Below are 21,095 nucleotides of genomic sequence, written 5' to 3' on the forward strand. Positions count from 1 at the left end.
TTTTAGATGATGTAATTGCAATATGATTGCTCTCATTCTCATATGGGATTGAAAATCTCTCTTTTTCTGAACATTAAAGGTTGTGTTGAACAGTTGTTTTTTTCCCAAAAGCTTAAGCTTTTAGGGAAAGTGCCCACGATGTTTACCAAGGTATGTGTCAACACTTTCCCTTGGAGTGGGACTTTACGAGTGAAACGTAGGATGGTGTAACCACGTTAGGCAACGATGTGAAGACAAATGAGAGTGACAAACATAATGACAACAAGGATTGCAAAGATTCGAACCTTTGACCTGAAGCTTTTGTACCTTGTTGAATAACCATTTTCCCTTAAGCTCAAGTTTTCAGGAAACATACCCACAATGTATATGAGGCATATATCTTAACAGGAGGATTTTCTTTGGATTGATTAAATGAAGAGTCTTGGTCCTTCAATTTTTTCTAGCACCACATGCTAGATGAATGGGTTAAGGATCCTATTCCATGAAAAATAGAATTTCCTCTGCAGAATGTGTGCATATTCAGTGGTTGGCAGTGAGGCTATAAGTAAATGTAGCTGTATTTGAGAAACTCTGATGAGTTGGAGTTTTGGGAACATTAATATAAGCAGTCTGGCTTGCCTTCAAAGTGGAGGCAAGCTGGTCCCCAAAAATGCCCTTCCTTAGGAGTTAATGTTCCAGATATTTTCAATTTTATTCTTGATATAGTGAAATTAGGGCTTTAGCCTTTTATAAATTCCAATTTGAATGTAGCCTTCACACAAAGGTGAGGCCCGGCTTGGGAAGGGGGAAGAGGAGTGTTGATGCCAGATTCTTCCACCAGACTACTTTATTGACTTGAATTCATTGGTAATACAGTAAAGGAACTGGTTTCACCAGAGGTGTCTCAAACTCAGAAGGGAAGGAGGTCGCTCGCATACTTATTTGAGCAGTGCGGGAGACCGGTGAATAGAAACGAACATGAAATCATACTTGCAGATGCTAGGGGCATAGAGTTTTTTAGCAACTATGTTTGGACCTCTCTCTCTCTCTCTCTCTCTCTCATGTCACCTTTTATTTAAAAATTATTTCATACCTCTTTTTCTTTATTACTTTTTGAAACCCAAGGAACACAATGGCCTTGGGCAATGTCCAAGGAATGTCTACTTTGGAGTAGTTCGGGCAATGTCCAGGGAATGTCAACTTTGGAGTAGTACTAATTTCTTTTGTATTGTGCATCATGTTTGACCATTTGATGTGATGTTCCGGTTTAAGTTAATCTTCTGGGTTGTAACAATCTTTGGAGCCTTTAATTGACACAGTTATCAAGTCTTTGTTGCTTGTGAAGTGGTATTTGTGACTTGAATCAGAATAAGTAATGATTCTGGGGGTCATACTTGATGGAAGCATGTAGTTTATGTGCTTTTTGATAGCTAATGGGAATTTCATTCTGTTCGCAGGGAAGCAATTTAAAGCTTGAACTTGATTCATTGCATGGCCAGGCAATGGTTTTGGCTGCTCTAGTATCCATTTCGCCCAAATTACCACTTGGCTATCCATCTAGGTATGCATGCTTCTTGTGTCTTTCTTCGTTTCTTGGTGGTTCATGGTCATGCTGTTATGCAATCTGACTCGACAACATTAGCAGGTCTGCCATTCGGTATGTCCACTTTGTTGGGGTGGGTAGAGGAATGAAAGCAGATTTTTGTTCTTAAATTTGCCTTGGGTGAAGAAGGGAGGTCTAACTCACATGAATTGAAATAGTTAGTTATAATGGTGGCTGTGATTGCAAAATTTAGTGTTATATGATGCAGCTTTGGAACTTTTTTTTTCTTGGGAGAGTAAAAATGATGCTGGAAGTGGCTGATTCTTTTTTTTTTCTTCAGCGATCCAATTTCTTTGATAATAATGCACATGTCGAATGGCCATCTTGCATCATCTGCATAAAAAATTAGAGCTATTAACTTAGTTCCCCTATATCACGCACAGTAATAGGAATGTTGTCTGTTATCATCTATAGTAAGTCCAGATCTTCCTCTGTCATAATGAAGTACCACCAAACAGCAAGTATGGGATGACAATATAAGGTCCTGTGTTGTTGTATAATTGTACTTATGTGAGCTTGCATGCATGTGCATGCAGAGTTTGAAATGTTCCCAAACTGCTGATGGCATACTTATTTCATTCCTTTATCAGGCTAGTGCAGTCAGTGCTTGACGTTTTGAAGAAAATGCTGTTACAATCCAGCCAGAACCCTGTTGCTCATACTGTTGAAAAACAAGCTGGGTGGTCACTTTTATCATCACTTTTATCTTCTATGCCAAAAGAGGTAGAATATATTCCTTTTGTTTTTGATAGCCTGCTGGCTGCTTCCGTTATTGATGTTTAATGCATGCAGGAACTTGAAGACCAGGTTTTTGATATCCTTTCATTGTGGGCTCCAACATTTAGTAGAAATCAAAATCGTGAATTTACACAAAGTGCAAATCTAATAGCTCTTATGAGGTATGCTGATATACCCATTTATGTTCATCATTATTTTGTCGCAATGCATCATCATCTGTTATTGGGTCTTGCAAAAATGCTTTCCATTTGCTATGCTGGAACACTAAATTGCCCTTTTTCACATACATTGTCCACTTCATCCATGCGGCCTCTATTTAGCAGAAACCTAGTCATCAGAATTGGGAACTTATTAATTCTGATAAGAGTTCTAATTTGTGGTGAGCAAGCACTTAAATTTGAGTTACCATTCTGAAGTTGTTGAGAATTTAGACCAGCTCATGAATGCATCCACGGATCTGGTTGACAATAAGTCTAGTAGATTGCTCTGGGTTGGTCGGCATGTACTTACAGTTCTCATCCTGTGATGGCTGATGACAATTCTGAAATTTTGAAGTAAACGGATAATGAGCGGTAACCACCTCTGTGTGTTCAGACCAACTTCTCCTCTCAATCTTATTTAAACTTCCACCTTCAGCTACAAGCATAAGAATCTACTTGCAACTTCCCATCTCTAATAATGCTGGATGATGTTCAGAGATTGGTCTTGGTTAGAGGTGTTACTCCAATCTTTATGAAAAGAATCTGTCTGCTTGTGAAAGATGGAGATTTTCACAAACTTGATTGGGTGAAGTTGCCTCCTACTAATGGGAGATCAATGAGCTCATTTTTTAATTTATAATTGAGAAGCTCTCTCGTGCCCAGGCTTTCGGCTGCAAACCCCATTTCTTTCATGTGCATACAAATTTGGGGTTTACATTCATCAGCTTCTGTGCCTGGCTGCCTGGTTCATGTCATCCAATTTTTAAATTGTGACACCTTAAAAATCGTTGAGTGTGATCTGTCGGAACTTTTGGTGTAATGCACAAAGGAACTGACTATTTGTGAGTTATTTTCCGTAGCTATTTCTAATCCATTGAGTCTTTGCAATGCTTTGTACAATGGACAGTACAGATTCAAGTAGTTCTTGACACTTCTATACTATTAAAAACTGAATCAAGTGTATCCTCAAACTAGCAAGACAAATTCTTAGTGACTTCCATAGATCTGAGTATACTGACTTTGAACTCCATGAATCACTGTGAAAAAGGTTTGCCTTTTAGTTTCTACTGCATTAGTTGAATGAAATCAATCTCTCTTTGTTGGAGATCTTTACCTTCCATATTCTCCTTTGACTTTTTGTAGCGTGTGGGAGGCTGCGATCGACGCTCTTACGGCTTTTGTCAAATGCTTTGCTTCTCATAATGCTGTAAACAATGGGATTTTGCTTCAACCTGTGCTGGTATACTTGAGTAGGTGTGGTTACTTTCATGGAGTTACCTTTCATTTTCCTGTTGCTCTTAATATTTCAATCTAGAACATCTTTTTATGTAGACCATCTATAGCTCACGTTTCATGTGTAGTCATGCTAGAATTTGATTGTTGCAGCGCTTTGTCGTACGTCTCATTGGTCAAAGCCAGAGAGTCCCCAAATTTGAAGCCTTCAATGGATAAATTTGTCATCAAAATATTAATAGCTTATCAGTCGCTTCCTGATCCAATTGCATATGAAAGCGATCACCCTCAAATTATTCAATTGTGTACAACCCCGTTCAGGTAAATTGTACTTGTATTTGTTGATATCTCATAAGTTTGTTTGATTTTTGCTTCTAGTATACTTGTAGGCATGATTTTGATGCTGGTCATGTGTTGAATTGGACGTATAATAGGGATGCTCCTGGGTGTGAAGAAAGCTCATGCTTGAGGCTAATACTGGACAAGAGAGATGCATGGTTGGGTCCCTGGATTCCTGGAAGGTATCTGCTCTATCTAATTTGATGGATTCCTGCGTATAATTGGCTGATAACTGCTAGATGTTGATAAACTCTTCTCTCTCTCTCTCTCTCTCTCTCTCACGCACGCGCGCGTGCACAAACACAAAGGAGAGCACACAAATGGATGTGGGTTGTCAAAGAACTAGGAGAAGATATTGGGATAGGGAATTCTTTTGTTTCCATGCATTTTATTTCATTTTATCTCTAAATCCTCGGAATTAGGAAGTAGATTACTAGAATTGGGAAGCAGGAAATCTGTTCCTATTTCTGCTCCTATTTTCTTGCAAAGAGAACTAAGCATTTTGAGGTCGATAGACACTTTATCAAAGAAAAGATTGATGCAGGAGCTATTTGTATGCCATATGTGCCAACAACACGACAAATAGCTGACATTCTTACAGAGGGGCTGTGCAGACCTAACTTTAAGTCTCTCATCAGCAAGTTGAGCATGATAGATATCTACGTACCAGCTTGAGGAGGGGTGTCGAAGAATTAGGAGAAGATCTCGAGATAGGAATTATTTTGTTTCCATATATTTTATTTCCTTTTATTTCTAAATCCTCACACTTAGGTTGGTTTTCTGCCTAGTAGTAAGCACGGACAGGAGGCATTGGGGCTTGGATAGATTTCAACTCAGACCTCCTGCTTTGATATTATGTGAGATTTTGTAGGACCACTGCCAACTATTCTAAAAACTTCAGCTTTTGGGTTGGATCACATGGAATCAGAGTAGAAGGTCTTGAGTTCAAATCTTACTAGGCTCCAATTGCCTCTTGTCCATGCTTAGTACTAGGCAAAAAGACTAGACTGATCATGAGGGGGAGTGGTTTTAGAATAGTTGGTAGTGGTCTTACAAAATCTCCCATGGGGAAAGAAGGGGGAAAGAAGGGGTTGGGGCGGGGGTGGGGGAGGGGAGGAGGGAGAGAGGGATAGAGAGTTCGCTTTTGCATGTAGATAAAATCAGATGAAATATCTACTTTGAGAGTATAGTCTCTTATGGGCTATTCTTTTTTTTGCTTTTTGTTTTGATACAGTATTTGTTTATTTTATGCCATTCTTTGTTTGGTAATCTTGCTGAACCTCAGGAGGTTCTGGAGTTACTTCTTGGAATATCTGCCTCATGATAATAATAAAAACCATGTCTTTCCATGTTTTGGTGTCAGCTACTTAGATCGATTTGCCTCACTGTATTCTATCCAGTGCTATTTCCTCCATAGAATTAACGCATTTTAGGGGTCCTCATAGAGTTTCGAGCTTCTACTTAATGTTTTAGATCAATAAGAAAGCTTGGATCTTTTTGTTTAAAGTTGCTAATTTTTCATGTCCACAGTCTTCTATGAAATTTTTCTTATCTTATATTGTATAAGGGAAACAACTTTCTTCAAAATGTATTAGCCTTATTATGTTGTTGTATTGTGCATGTCTATACATCAGCTATAGCATACTTGTCAAATGACACTTGTTTTGTGCTCATTTTGAATGTGACAATTGCAGAACTGAATCAGCAAATGGTTTTGGTATATTTCCTTTAAAAGAAATAACAGAAGAGAAGAAACAGGCAATTTAGACAGTTGATAAAATAAAATATATGAAAGTATCGTTTTTGAACATCAAGTACCTCTTGTATAAAATGCTAACACTGTATACATTGTCTAGTGTAGTAAGTGCTTTTCAGTATGTAACTTGGGACTTTTTGCTAATGAGCTATGAGAGTGCTGAACTTGCTATGCCGATAAGTCAGACGTGGCAAACTTTCCTTTGCCTGTTCCAAGTACTGCTACCATCAAGCTTAATTGTATGGCATGCACATGTTCACTGGTATTAATAAAATCATTTTTTCTTGTTGTGTACACAGGGACTGGTTTGAAGATGAGCTTCGTGCTTTCCATGGTGGAAAAGATGGGCTAATGCCTTGTGTCTGGGAGAGTGGACATTCTAGTTTTCCTCAGGTAAAAGTTGGTTTGCCTGCATTGGGATTCCTCATTGCATATTGGGGCTTATCTTCATTTGTAAAATTTTTTGGTGGCTAGAAATTTTAGGCATTTTACATCAATATTTTTCGGTAAACTACACTTGGCTGCCTGTTTATAGAAGATTGAAATCTAAATCCTCATGTTAACACCATTCAATTTTGAGAGTTGCAGTTCAAATCCTTATGTAACAGCATTCGGTTTCCCATCCATATGACATCACCACTATCACCTTGCTTGATACATGGTACAGTTTCAGAAATATGAAAGATTAGGTGTTAGTGTTCATTACCATAATCTTGCTCGATACATGGTAAGGTCTCATCACTAGTGGATTATAAATATGCTTTATACACCAAAACAGTATAAGAGTAAGTGCAATCACAGTAAGCAATAGTATCAACCAAAGGCAAGAATTGCACAAGGGAAAATGTTGAAGCACAACCTGGGGTTTTTCCCACTATATTCTGTTCAGTATCTGGATTGTCCATCTCAAGCTGAAATATATGCTTGTTGCTTTAGAGAGGTCAGGCTTTTGCTCAATTGTGCAATAACAGTAATCACAGTACGCCATATTATTCAGCATTCAGTGATTTCAGCCTCTTAATTCCCAACTTTGATCTCTTGCTTGTTGCTGAGTGATTGAGGAACCATGTGAAAATTCTCAGCTATCTAGATTAGAACATACAGATTGAGTTCCAGCTCATGGGACAAAGCCTCTATGGAGACTTGTTTGTTTGGGGAAATTCTTTTCATTTTCTTAGTATCTCCAAATGAAATTCCATGTTCTCTACATGATCATGGACTTACTGCTTTATGTAATTTGATGTGTAGCCGGAGACTATAAGCAAGACAGTGGTGAACCAGAAGCTCCTGTGCTTTGGAATCATGTTTGCTTTTCAAGTACGCAGACAAATTAAATTTCTAGCTATTTAGTGGTCCATAGTTGGGCATTGTGATGTTCTCAGTGTGCTGGATGTTCTTTTCCAGGATAATAGTGGAATGTTATCACTTCTTGGAACTATCGAGCAGTGTTTGAAAGCTGGAAAGAAGCAACAATGGCATGCTGTCAGTGTCACCAACATCTGCGTGGCCTTGCTTTCTGGATTGAAGGTATTAATCATTTTACATAATCAACATGGTTATAGAGGATTGCTGTTTTCAGTGAGCAAGGTTGCAAGGCCAAAGCTCAATTTTAAGAGACTGAAAAAGAATTGCGGCTCAACCTTTTGTCTTTAATTTGTACAGGCTTTGCTTGCATTGCGTCCGCGCATATTGGGGCAAGAATTGTTGAGCATATTGCAGAGTATTTTCCAGGTAAGACCTCAATGATAGCAATTGCTTGGTAACCGTTCCATTGTTAATTATCCTTTTATACAAGGCTTGCACCGTGTCCACAGAGTATTTTAGCAGAGGGAGATATTTGTGCTTCTCAACGTCGAGCATCAGCAGAAGGCCTTGGTCTTTTGGCTCGTGTTGGAAATGATATTTTCACGGCAAGATTGGTTGGTTCTCTCTCATGATCTGTGTGCAGTGTTTCTATTCTCAAATAATTAGAATCAATGAAACTTGGGATGCATCTTTTTATAGTTGAAAGTCTTTTTGACTTTTTGCTTTTGTGATAGCTCTCTCTCTCTCTCTCTCTCTCAATTGTTTTTCTGTGGTAAACAGACTAGATCGCTTCTTAGCGAGTTAACTGCAGCAGCAGATCCTATTTATGCTGGTTCAATTGCTTTTGCACTTGGATGCATCCATCGCTGGTAAACCATCATTCGTCCTTTTTTATCTTTCTTTGCGTTCAGTTTTTCTTGCTAGGCCTTCGTGGTTTTATGGAAGAATATGTTTGTTACTCTTTAAATACATCGACTGCATTCTCTTGGTCAGACAAAAACGTGTTATTAGAATTGGGACGCAGGTAACTCTTTTCACAGTGTATCTCATTTTCTTGTTCTTACTATAACTAATGATTTTGACTGCACTGCCACCATCAGCCAAACTATGACCACAGCCATCCATTGGCTGCACCTCTTGCCACCACCAGTTCCCTCCTTCACCATTGATTGACGACTTACCACTGCCTTCTGACAGTTGGCATCACCAGCAATGGGCTGCTGTCTTGCCCCCACCATTTATCACTGGCTGCTGTAGCTGCCATGGGCTATTGGTTATTCAAGTCCATGCTGTTCTTTCCTTGCAATTCTTGGTTCCCCAACAACCTCATCCGCCACTGACAGCTACCACCTGTAGCTTGTTGGCTGGTGACGCTTCTGGCAGCTACTACTACCACGATACACATAAACATCAGAAATTGCGATCTTATAACATGTTTTCAAGAAAGGGTTTTCTGAGGAAACTATTTTTCCATCAGAAATTAGATTACAGAGCGAAAATGTGACATACAATGAGGAAGGTTGTAAGGAAAAAGCACTAGTAGCTATTTTTGTATTCTCATTTGTTGATCTCATGTCTTGGGATTGAAGATTTCTTGTTCATGGAAGAAAGGTTACTATAAATTTTTTGAAATTTGTAACTGATTAACAAGCAAGCTTTCAGTTTCTTTTTAGATGGTGGGGAATCACTCGTTGCTGCATTAAAATGTAATTTCTTGATATCACAAGATAGAAGGATTTCCATATTTGTTCCCCTCAATGCTGATGACTTTCTACACGTCCCATTTTTCTTTGATTTCTTAAGTATGGGTCATACCAGTGCTATTGGTGAGGATTATGAATTCTCTTTTGTACTACTCTGTGCAAAGGAGTTTAGAGAAGAAGAAATGGAATTTAAGAAACAAGAATATAAAGTGCAGGCTGTTCTCTTGGGACATGTCTGTTTTTTCCCTGGAGGACCTAATCTTCTTCTTACATGCTGCAAATAATTTTGTTTTGACAAATGTCAATGCTGCAATAAGTTGCTGATACTTCTAGGTTTTCTTCTATGTAAGGAATTTTAGAGCAGAAGCAAATTTCTCTCTTTGGAATCAGTCCAGTAAAGTTAAGATGGTATCGTTGAGAACAGTATGAAAATCTGTGAGAAGAAAAATGCACAACTTCGAAAGTAATTGATAAGATGTAAACCATGATATCTTTTTGAGGAGAAACGAAAAATAGGTCATTATTTCATGATATCCTTTGGTATACAATGTCTTGGTTATAGAATATGATTTGATAACTGATTAATTTCTGCATGAACGGCAAAGCTTCTGCAGTACATTGATGTTGTCGATTATCTAAACTTCCAGTTGTAATGGAAACCGTGACTTTCCATGACACTTCCGTTTGTTTATATATTTGTATTTATCTGACATGCAGTGCAGGAGGAATGGCATTGTCAAGTTTAGTGCCTTCAACTGTGAGCTCAATCTCTTCGCTCACGAAAAGTTCAGTACCAAATCTACAAGTATGGTCTTTGCATGGACTTCTTTTGACCATTGAAGCTGCTGGTTTGTCTTATGTATCTCATGTTCAGGTAATCGAATTTTAGGCTGCTTATCAAGAATTGGTCATATCAACTTGTTATGCTCCTGCATTCACCTAAAAAGGGCATTTGAAACTCATATTGCTTCTGCTGGTAGAGCAGCATGCACACAAAAATGATGTTTTGCTCTTCTAGGGGATGGTGTTTCATTGACCTGTTATGGTCCAGCATTGTGTCCTATAAGGAAGTCGAAACTCTGATGTTGCTCCTGCCAGTAAAGCTACCCATCATGTCGGTTTAGGCTCAGACACCAGGTTGATGAGTTTGATTTATCTGTCTACATGCACAGGCAACACTTGGCCTAGCAATGGAAATTCTTTTGTCTGAGGAAAATGGATGGGTTGACCTTCAGCAAGGTGTTGGCCGCCTTGTAAATGCTATTGTTGCTGTTCTTGGTCCAGAATTGGCCCCCGGGAGCATTTTCTTTTCACGTTCTAAGGTACATTGTGAATTAGTGCTGGAGAAAGTCTAAAAATAAACAACTTGAATATTAGCCTTTTCTCATAGCTTTATTTGGTTTTAGTGTATAGTCATTAGTTCTCTCGTTAATATGACCAATTGGGCACTCAGTCTGTTATTGCAGAGATAAGCTCCTGGCAAGAAACAGCCACACTCCTTGAGTATGCCACGTTTCCTTTTGATCTTTCTAATTTTTGTACTTTTGTATTTGATATTTCCTTAAAAATCAAGAGATAGACCTTTCTCTTGACAGTTGAGGGGGCTTGCCTGTAGTCCATCTAGGGACAGCTTTTATCAGGATGTAGTAATCTAGTTTATTGGTGCACCAGGAGTGTCCGCTTCTCACAGCAACTTGTGCTTTTTGCCCCACAAGCTGTTCCTGTGCACTCCCATGTGCAAAGTCTTCTCCCAACTCTCTCCTCAAGACAGGTTCTCTTCCTGGATTTCTATTTATTTAATTATCCTCAATCATTTAGGTGTGTAGCCAAAAAAATAAAAACAATTATGTAGCAAAGAGCACTCACAGTGTATAATTAACAACCCCCCCCAAAAAAAAAAAAAAAGTTTGTGGGCAGGGCTGCTTCCTCAGACCTCCTCCCTACCCCTTATGGATAATTATGGTATCTAAAGAAGTTCCTTCATGTTAAAACAGCCCATCTTAAGGCATCTAGCAATTTCTACCCTGCGACACCTCATTGAAAAGGACCCAGTAAGTATAAAATTATGTTTTCAGAAATTTCCTTCCTCTTGCTCTATGCATCAGAGCCTTGTCTTGATGAGTTGGATGCTGCGCCAATAATTTTCTTTGTCAGGAGTCCATCAAGGAAGAACAGATTGAAGAAAATTTATTTCATATGCTGGATGAAGAAACTGATTCCGAGTGCGTAATCATTGCTGTTTGTTATATGTTCTGGGTATTTTAGTTGTGTTGATCCCTTCCTAAGAAATGGATGTGCTGTGGGCCTAGTTTTTACATAGTTACAATATATATGAGTTCCTTATATTTTTGTTTTTGAAGTATTGTGTGTTCTGATTTATATATAGTCCAGGCAATTATTTTTTGCACGGGAAGGCCTGTTTACAGTAATCTATTTTTCTTTTTCTTGCACTGAGTAGATAAGTGAGAATGCATTATTTTTGCTGGAAAGGCAATTGAAGTGAAATGATAATTATGATATCTAGTGAAATTTCTTTGCATGAACTCTTGGGTGATTTTGAGTTTTAGGCTTTGAGGCCTCTTTTTTTGTAATTTCTATGAACTTAGTCGATTAATTTGTGCACCCTCTTTCTAAAGCACTTCACTTATCTTACTTGATATGAAATTGGGGTTCCTTTCTTTGCAGATAGAATTTAGTCTGGTAGTACCAAAACTCGCAACTTATGTTAGTTCTATACCATGGTACACAAGTATTCGAAAATAGTAATAACCGTACTTTGTGATCTAAGTGTAGAGATATAAGTAATATCACATCACTCTCTATTTATTTGTGTTCATGAAAACTAATTTAAAGAAGATTTCCATGTGGATTATATATTAAAGTTGTCTTTTTCCTTTTAATTTTTCTTATATATTAGATGCTATCATTTGAAGTCAGCAGGACTAAGAGGCAGCTAGTCACTAAAACTGTTCCTTGATTGGTCTGGGTTGTAAAATCAAACAACACGAGAGGGAGTGTAGCTGTCAACCAAATGGATTTGAGTCTCCTGGGAAAAATCTCCTGCACTGTGTGTGAGGTCTCCTGGATGTGGTCATATGAATTTGACCAGTCATCCCTATTTACTCTAATTTTAGAACTCGAATTGATCTGATTTAGTTCTCATCTCAAACTATTTAGTCCAGATTCCTGACTCAAGCCTGGTCAAAGTACTTTCGTTAACATATATAGAGTGTGGTTGCATGGATCTACCACATTCTGTCAGTGCCACTTGGATGCCACGTCCTCGTCAATGTTAAAATTTTTGTCTGTGAGCATTTGATGGTGATCTATGTTGTCACCTGTGAAAATTGAAAAGATGAGTGCTGGGATATGTAACATATACTACAGTCTGCAGTGTTGGCTTTGCGATACTACCCTCTTACTATCACTGCGTAAACATCACATGACAAGAAATTAGAATTCACGTCACCTGGGGCTGTTTGAATTTCCATCATTGTCAGGATGATGTCTGCATCATAATGATAGTCAAGGGTGTTGATTTTAACGTGTATCATAGTTGCAGTGGATGAAATCACTAATTACCACTGTGAGAGATTATTTTAGTATTAATACTCTATGCTCTGAGACCTAACTTATGACTTGAGTTGGACATAACCCTTGCTTTTGGCAGCAACATCTACAGGGGAACTGTGTCATTGCCACAAGATGTTAGTACATGATCCAGACGAGTGTTTTGAAAGTATATTGAGATTGGAATAGTCAACTGGGAATCATCCTTATGATGCGTTTGACTGCTGCAGCTTGCCTATTTGCTATTGCATAGAGTACCTTGCATTTGTACCTCAAAAAAATTCGCAGTGATCTAGATAAAGGGGGCCCGAATCACTAATCAGGTCAAATTTGAACATAATGTGTCATGCTAATGTAACCTTGATTACGACATTAACGCGAAATGATTGGAATTCTTGATATTGAGAAAGTGATACTTGTCAAAGATGTGGGTGTAAGCTATCTGATAATTGTACTTGGCCAAATTATATCTATATCTTGCCCATGCATTACTATGCTTTACCTGTCAATGTGCTTGTTTTGTTCATCTTTCAGATTGCAATTTGTATTGATGTTCAATGTTTGGTTTATATCCATTTGCCTTCACAGGATTGGAAATTTGGTCCAATCTACAATCATGCGACTCCTCTATGCGACATGCCCTTCTTGTCCATCTCATTGGATTTCAGTTTGTCGTAACATGGTAAGACATTTCTGGGAGAACGTTGTGTCTTACTTCCAGTGCTGTCATATAATTGGTTGATGGTTGCCTGGGAAGGCGTTGATGTATTTTCCTTCTATCTTGCATGTTTTTCCCCTGACACTTATGTGGTTTTTATTGCTTCCACTGGACATGTATTTAGATGTTTATTTGATTGGCAGTAGTATCTGTATGGCATTTAGGTGCAAATCTTCTAAATTCACAGTGTGGTGCATTATAAAAAAATGTCATGATACACAAGACCGCATCCTTTCCTGCAACTTCAATGAGATCTTGCTCCATGAGTATCATGGCAACTCCAGTAGCTATTGGTCACTCAGAAGCTTATTGCTCTCACCATGCAACTGCTATGACTGTCATGTTATATAGATGAGGGACCAATGAGATTGTCAGCCTATGAATTCGAGTATAAGAATCGTTGTTTTCGACAAATGAGTTGCTCATTTCTTTCAATCAAGTAATTTATGTATTCAAATATTTCATTGTATGTTTGTGACTTCATTACCTTGAATTTGGCCATCATCTTGACTTTTTTTTTTTTTTTTTGTCAAGAGCTGATTTCTTGCCCTTCTTGACCAACTTCTTGTTTATACAAGTTCTGAATTTCTTGATTTCATTTTGGTAAGGAGGATCTTTTCATCATATAATGCTGATATTTCCTTCACCTTCATCTTTGACATGAGTCAGGATGTTGATGTACTTTATACATTATTTGTCCTGTTATCATTCTGCTATTGTGTTTTGACTTCTTGAGTGCATAGGTTACGTATAATGATGTTTGTTATGCATGTTCCTGGTCTTTCTCTGCAAATTGTGGAGAATGGAAAATCCAGTATTAAAAACTATTTTCCAAATGAATTGCAAATTGGAAATATTTGTACAAGTTAGACCTTTTGTCAGTGTTTCTGTAAATTGGGGGACACTGTTTTGCTGTTTCTAATTATGCAAGTGTTTTAGTAGCAACAAAGGTCTTCCCTGGAACAGAGTTCATTTTGTGGTTGTGAAATTTTTGTTCACATTAAAATTCAGGTTCTTTCGACTTCAAGGAGAAAGACTGAAACCGGGAGAACTGCAGAGAATGATATATCAATTGGGACAGATGGTGAAACAAGCTTGGCTGTTGGAGGAGATGATGAAACTATGGTTGCTCCTTCTAGAGGCATGTCCATGCAAGATTACCCCTACGAAGGATCTAGTGTTTATCCGAAACGTGATAAGCATCTTAGATATCGAACAAGAGTTTTTGCTGCTGAGTATGTTCCCTTTCCTCTTTTAAACCTTTTGTACACATTTCTCCTCTATGCCGACGCAATGATATGTTAGAGCTGATTTAATATGAAGAAAAATCTGCTTGATAAGTTTTGTTTTTGCTTCTAACTGATAAGTTTTGTGTTTGCTTCTAACCGTACTTCTGAATTGCTTCAATATGAGCTCAAGGGCTTGCATGAACATGCAAGTATATGCGTGCAAAACATAAAAAAAAAAGAGGGTTTCCTTCCATTTATCTTAATACCTAAGTAAGAATCAAAGTTTGAGGATCTTATTGGACATGAAGTTCCCTTTATAAGTATATTCAAACCTTAAGTTAATTATCCATCTTTCGGATCCAGGTGCTTGAGACATCTGCCTGCAGCCGTAGGAAACAATCCTTCTCATTTTGATCTCTCATTGGCTAGATCCCAGTCCTCCAAAGGTCATGCAATGGGGGATTGGCTAGTCATCCATGTACAAGAGCTAATATCACTAGCTTATCAGGTACTCGGAATATACTATAACAGTTACCCAACAAAACTGCATGAATCATTCCACATACTAGATTGACACTTCATGCTCTCCTATTGACAACAGATAAGCACGATCCAGTTTGAAAGAATGCAGCCAGTTGGTGTGGAACTCCTAAGTATTATCATAGACAAGGTATCCCTTTTGGATTAGTTGGTTCTGCTATTAATGTTGGGACTTTATAATTGATTTTCTATCTTGTAATTTTGGACTGCAGTACCAAACAATTCCTGACCCTGAGCTTCCTGGGCATCTTCTACTGGAACAGTATCAGGTCTTTTCATGCCTTCTCCAGCATTCTTATAAAAAAAAATGATAATCTGCTAACCTAAAAGATGTTGGTAACTGTGTCATGGCCACCCAAAGCAACTCTGTCGTAGATAGTTGTTGTGCAGATGTGCTAAGTCACTGGGAGATATCTTCCTCACTTTTCTTTTGGCCAGTGATATCTTCTTGACTGATTCATCTGTTTGTAGGCCCAATTAGTATCTGCTGTCCGTACTGCTTTGGACACATCCTCAGGCCCCATTCTTCTAGAAGCAGGGTTGCAGCTGGCTACAAAGGTTCTTTTCTTTTTAGCATCTGGCCCTCCTCCCCAAAGTAACTGTAAATCTTTTTAACCCTGTGCTGGAATGGCATTGAAAGTTATTGAGATACTGACGTTCAATTTTTCAGATTCTAACAAGTGGAATAATAACTAGCGATCAAGCTGCTATTAGACGTATATATTCATTGATTTCTCGCCCGCTGGATGATTTCAACAACCTCTATTATCCTTCATTTGCAGAATGGGTTTCCTGCAAGGTGTGTTTAAGTGGTCTGACTATTCTTAGACCTTGTTTAATTGAAAAGAGCAGGATCCCTGCTTCTTTTATTAATTTTGACCACTACTAATTGTTCTGACATAAATTTACCTTCCTGTCAATTGCATTTGCGACACATATTAGATCAAGGTCAGACTCCTGGCTGCTCATGCATCTCTCAAATGTTACACATATGCATTCTTGAGGCGACACAATAGTGAAATTCCTGAAGATTATGCAGCTTTTCTTCCGTTATTTGCAAAGGGTTCAAGGGTTCTTGGAAATTTTTGGATAGGGATTCTGAAAGACTATAGCTATACATTCCTGCGGCTGCATCTCAGAAAGAAAGTAAGCCTGTTCAATTTAACTGATACATGTTTATCTTCTCTCAAAGTTTACAGAATGTGTCGAAACTTCTTACTGAAGAAAATGATGTGTTTTATTCATGACCTTTTTTGTTATGGTGGTTTGCTGACAGTGGAGTCCCTTTCTTGATGGAATGCAATCCCCATTGGTTGCTTCAAAGTTACAACCTTGTTTAGAGGAAGCCTGGCCAGTAATTCTGCAGGCACTAGCTCTTGATGCAATCCCTGCTAATTTGAGTGGAGATGGCGAAAATGTTCAACTCCCATCAAAGGATAACTTAATTTCTGGATATGGCATGGTTGAACTGAGTTCAGAGGAATATCAATTCCTTTGGGGGTTTTCACTACTTGTTCTTTTCTGCGGGCAAGATACAATGCCTGAAAAAAGGATAACTTTGTGGGCTCCTGCTCGAGGTTGTCCGCCTGAAGATCTAACAATTAAAGATACAAATCCTCCAAGCTTCAATTTGTACGAGGTGGTGTTGCCAGTATTCCAGTTTTTGTCCAGTGAGAGATTTTTTAGCGCTGGTTATGTGACGGTGGAAATCTGCCAAGAACTACTGCAGGTATTGACCTCATTCTACTTATTTTATTCTATTGATTATTTGAGTATGGATTTTGGTGTTTTGTTTAGTGTTTTAGCTTTGTTTACACATCACTTCTGTATGTGTTGGATCTTGAGGAGTGACTGCTGAGCATTCACTGGATGTTTAGTTGACATGTATAATGTAGTTACTTCACCTTGATATATGTCTTTCCTGGCCAAACTTAAGGCTGGACCCACTTTCTAGGCATGCTTGCATGTTGTTACTACTTTTATGATGATGTTATGCGACTCCCTCAAATACTAATGAGGTCTTGTTGTTTTCTTTTTGGCTTTACAAAAAAAGGTCTTGTTAACAAGTGCCTCCATGTTAACCATACCTTATAAAAGATTGTGCATGACACGAAAAAAACAATGCTTTGAAGATGGCAGACTGGTTAATGTAATCCAAAACACTCTTTTGTCTGTTGTTCGTCAAAAGATTTTCTACTTCCTTTCTCGTTTCTCTCTTAGTTCAGAAAGAGTTCCTTTCTTCACTTGATTTCCTCCTGCAAGGATCTCATACAATAATTGCCTTATCTTTTGTATGGTTGTCCAGCTCCAACAAAAGGTTCTCTTCTTTGTGTCTGGGTCTAATTAACATCAATGTCGTCTTGCGCCAGTAAACAATGATTACTTATGTTTTGAGTGGACGTTCTGTTCTGGTGTGCTTGTCATTCATTTTGCTTTGAATCCCAATTTAATCAAGCTTTATAACCAAGGGTGCTTGATGTAGTTTCAGGGCTCCTCTGTGGATTTAAATCTTGACATTCCTGTTGGTCATGTTCTTTTGTTCCAGTGTTTTCAAGCTCTTGCTCTTCAATTAGTTTCACCTAATTGCTTTTGCATCCCATATATTGTGTTTATATCCTTGCTTACACAGGGAAGGGAATGTTGACATAACATGCTTGCTTTGCTTCATGGATCCATTTCTCGACAACTTATACTCGTGGGACAACTGATTGTCAAATGTGATATAGTCCAGTAGTTTTGTCTACTTGTTCTAGAACTGTCATATTTGCTTCCTTCCCCTGCGTTTTCCTTTGTCTACTACTTAGCACCAGATGAGTTTAATTTTTTTTTTTTTTGTAGTCATCATTTTCTTTTCTTTTTCATTCTTTTTATTTGCTTTTCTTCTTTTCTCATCAGTATGTGTTGTAATGGGCAACTGGTTAAATTGAGCAACTTGATTGTACCATGACATATTTCCAGTGAACATAAGATGCTTTATTATAAATGCTGCTTTGTTATGCTGTTTAGGTCACTAGATGCCACCTATTGCAACCGTGTCCCATATCTCAAGTGTGCTACAGTAGAGATATTGCTGTCATCCAGAGTACTATTGATAATTACTAAATCACTTAGTTGCAAGTGTTATCTGTTTATCTCAGAAGTTATGCAAGTTGTTTATATCTTTGGTTGGCAGAATCTCTCTTCTTTTAAATTGCTGAACATGAGACAATTTGACGTGTTGCAGGTTTTCACATTCTCTGTATACATGGGCAATTCATGGAACAGTTTGGCAATATCTGTTCTCTCCCAGGTGAGTGTCGGCTAATTCCTGGAAATTGGCCAGGTCTCATCTAAGTTTGGTGATTTTGACAGTTAATAAACTAAGCTCGGCCTTTCACACACACACACACACACACACACACACATGTACGTAGGTATGTATTCCTTACAAGTGATGGAGAGGGTTTCTAAAATTGATTGATAGATTTCTAATTCCAGACGTATAAGCTACTGCACATATCTAATGAAAATAGCTTTTCAGGTTTAATAGTGGAGCAGCTTGGGGATGATTCTCGATGAAAAGAGAGTGCTAAATCTGCTTCTTCCTCTTACTAGGAACACAAAATTGATCAAACAAAAGTATTTTTGCAATGATTGTGAACTCCACTCAGTCTTGAATGAAACGCTGTTAAAATATTTTTAATTTCCCAGAAGTAGGTGCGTGCATAGGTGCATAGCAACTGGATAATCAATTATTTGAAGATTAGACTGATTGCGACCTCTAAGTTGTTGTATATGATGTTGCTGCTGTAGAAACATATGTGCTGTGAGTGCATTCATGAATTTTACACCCCCCCACAAAAAGAAGAATATAAAAAGAAAAAAAAAGGAGAAAGTAATACTTCTTAGCTTCATGACAGTCAAAACAAGAAAAAGAAAAGCGAGAATGAATAGCGAGGCTTTTTTGTTCTAGCCTATTAACTTGTATGAATTAAATTTTTTGTTCATGCAGATCGTGAAAAATTGCCCAGAAGATTTTCTAGAAGGAGAGAATTTTACTTACGCTATTGTTGAACTCTGTTTGGCTTACCTTTTCAATATCTTTCAGTGGTAATGGACCCTTTTCATCCTTGGAATTCATTTAGTCATTTGCGCACTCAGTATCGGCTAATATTTGTACATTTCTTCAGTGCCAATGCAGTTTCAACAGATCTGAGCTGGGAGGACTTAGTATCTCCAATATTGATTATGGCAAAGACACTCGTGAGACGTTTCATGCATAAGGTTGGTTCGTCATAAGTGATAGACAATAGGGAGTTCCTGGATATTTCCATTTCTGTTCGTACGCTGATTAGCTTCATTTTTTTTTTTTTTTCAATTGATTGCAGAAGCAACTAAATTCAGTGGCTCTGGCCCTATTGCTGATTAGTTACCACTGTGTTAGAGCATCTCCCACTGAGTTATGCTTTCTAAAAGTAAATGATTACGTCCAGAGCGCAAGTTCCATACTGAAAAATCTCTCTAGTGGTAAGAGTATGATAACAGACTTGGTCAGCAATTATTTTGATATTAGATGTTGCAATTAGTGCTATCTCATTCTCATTCTCAACTTCGTATCCACTCTGGTTATATCAGGCAGAGTCTTGATTGTATTCTCCTCGTTGACGAAATTTACTCATGAATACTTTTTACTGCATTAGATAATAAGGGTAGTGCATTTTAAAAGTGAATGATTATGTCCAGAGTGCAAATTCTATATTGAAAAATCTCCCTTGTGGTAATAGAATGATGACAGACTTGGTCATACTCATTTTGATTTTCGACATTGCCTTTAGTGCTATCTCATTCTAATTCTTACCTTCTTATCCACTCTCGTAATATCAGTTAGAATCTTAATTCTACTCCAGTGATGAAATTGTTCATGAATTTTTTCACTGCATCGGACAATAAGGGTAGTGCATTCAGTCGTCTATGTGTGTGTGTGTGTGTGTGTGTGGATACTCACTATTCAGGTATCTTGATAGGACTTAAGGTTTTGTGGGTCTGTGATCACACTTCTTAGAATCCAATACAAAAGACTTATCAACAAGACCTTCCGGCTTCAATTTCACTGGTTTGCTAAATGCTGGCTGTCCAGTATCCCCTTTTTCTCAGTTTCAACTGTAAGAGCGAGGTCTATTGTGTATAGCATGTCAAGTTTCAAATGAGATTGTTTGGAAGTGTGTAAGGCATGCGTGGGTTATGCGTGGGGTCTTTATGAGAGTTTCATATGTTGGTTCATGTATATCAGAGGTTTAAGTTTCGAGAAACTGAAACCTCCCACTCAACAACTCTTTTATTGACTAAATTTTTTTCTCCAGAAGCTTAGCTGGCCTGGTCTGTAAGACCTCATTGGCCATCACAAGATACAGATGCCTATAATGGTCTGTGCTGATCCGTGAGGATCTGATAAACTATGCTGTCATTGCATGAGAGGATGAAGGGAAATGAAATAATGGGAACTAAACTAACAAAAGTCGGACTCCATTGCTTATGAAACTTTTAACATATAGTTTTTCATTGTTATTACGTTTTTAAAGATTTTTTATTATATATCTTTTATCATAGTCGAGTAACAAGATGATGGATACAAATCTTCTTGATATCAACTTGCAGACAAACGCGAATCTGGCGAAGATGCAGTTCTCTTTTTCCCAGGATCTTTGGAAACCACCTTGAATGTGATTATTGGTTTGACTAAAGACTGCATAAAGGGCATTCATCTTCTTGACAATAAGAAATCTGATTCACGAAAACTGATTCAGACAAAGCTTGCCTTTTCTTTTGAACAAACTTTACTTCTGGCAAAGCTGGCACATCAATGTCTAGCACAAAGAACAGATGGCAATCTGCAGCACTTCACTCTTCTCAAACATTGTACAGAATGCATCAGGAATGTTCTTGGGGATACTAATATGCAGGTGATTATATAATATATATTTACTAGCAAGGCTAATTTCCCTGTTCTCTCCATTCATTATGCAAAAAAGTTGTTATTGCTCTAACCATTGCATATTTTCATTTACAGGTCCAAGCAATTGGCTTACAAGTGCTGAAAGGCATGTTACAGAGAGAAACCAGTGCAGAGTACTTTAGTTTCCTGACATTCTTTACTGGGGAGGTCATTGAAGATATCTTTTCCATGGCCCTGAATATGTTGAAGG

General features: G+C 38.0%; 1 protein-coding gene across 2 annotated transcripts in view; it reads left to right on the top strand.

The window, feature by feature from the left end:
- Positions 1-21,095, top strand: part of LOC104449420 (protein SWEETIE) — a 31,869-nt gene that overhangs the window by 8,713 nt on the left and 2,061 nt on the right. For both annotated transcript variants that reach the window (XM_010063570.3, XM_010063569.3), the window contains exons 13-45: positions 1,437-1,540; positions 2,173-2,305; positions 2,375-2,481; positions 3,664-3,774; positions 3,907-4,074; positions 4,188-4,274; positions 6,148-6,241; positions 7,097-7,165; positions 7,253-7,375; positions 7,511-7,579; positions 7,663-7,767; positions 7,934-8,022; positions 9,574-9,730; positions 10,029-10,178; positions 10,310-10,359; positions 10,528-10,627; positions 10,851-10,907; positions 11,011-11,078; positions 13,015-13,108; positions 14,156-14,379; positions 14,737-14,881; positions 14,975-15,043; positions 15,126-15,182; positions 15,385-15,471; positions 15,584-15,712; positions 15,856-16,059; positions 16,190-16,642; positions 18,137-18,202; positions 18,905-19,002; positions 19,083-19,176; positions 19,281-19,419; positions 20,548-20,852; positions 20,960-21,094. In XM_010063570.3, the coding sequence (XP_010061872.2) occupies positions 1,437-1,540; positions 2,173-2,305; positions 2,375-2,481; positions 3,664-3,774; positions 3,907-4,074; positions 4,188-4,274; positions 6,148-6,241; positions 7,097-7,165; positions 7,253-7,375; positions 7,511-7,579; positions 7,663-7,767; positions 7,934-8,022; positions 9,574-9,730; positions 10,029-10,178; positions 10,310-10,359; positions 10,528-10,627; positions 10,851-10,907; positions 11,011-11,078; positions 13,015-13,108; positions 14,156-14,379; positions 14,737-14,881; positions 14,975-15,043; positions 15,126-15,182; positions 15,385-15,471; positions 15,584-15,712; positions 15,856-16,059; positions 16,190-16,642; positions 18,137-18,202; positions 18,905-19,002; positions 19,083-19,176; positions 19,281-19,419; positions 20,548-20,852; positions 20,960-21,094 (4,140 nt within the window). The remainder of the gene's footprint in view (positions 1-1,436; positions 1,541-2,172; positions 2,306-2,374; positions 2,482-3,663; positions 3,775-3,906; positions 4,075-4,187; positions 4,275-6,147; positions 6,242-7,096; positions 7,166-7,252; positions 7,376-7,510; positions 7,580-7,662; positions 7,768-7,933; positions 8,023-9,573; positions 9,731-10,028; positions 10,179-10,309; positions 10,360-10,527; positions 10,628-10,850; positions 10,908-11,010; positions 11,079-13,014; positions 13,109-14,155; positions 14,380-14,736; positions 14,882-14,974; positions 15,044-15,125; positions 15,183-15,384; positions 15,472-15,583; positions 15,713-15,855; positions 16,060-16,189; positions 16,643-18,136; positions 18,203-18,904; positions 19,003-19,082; positions 19,177-19,280; positions 19,420-20,547; positions 20,853-20,959; position 21,095) is intronic.

Source organism: Eucalyptus grandis, chromosome 6 (assembly GCF_016545825.1).
Source record: "Eucalyptus grandis isolate ANBG69807.140 chromosome 6, ASM1654582v1, whole genome shotgun sequence".
In the NCBI taxonomy this organism is placed as follows: Eukaryota; Viridiplantae; Streptophyta; class Magnoliopsida; order Myrtales; family Myrtaceae; genus Eucalyptus; species Eucalyptus grandis.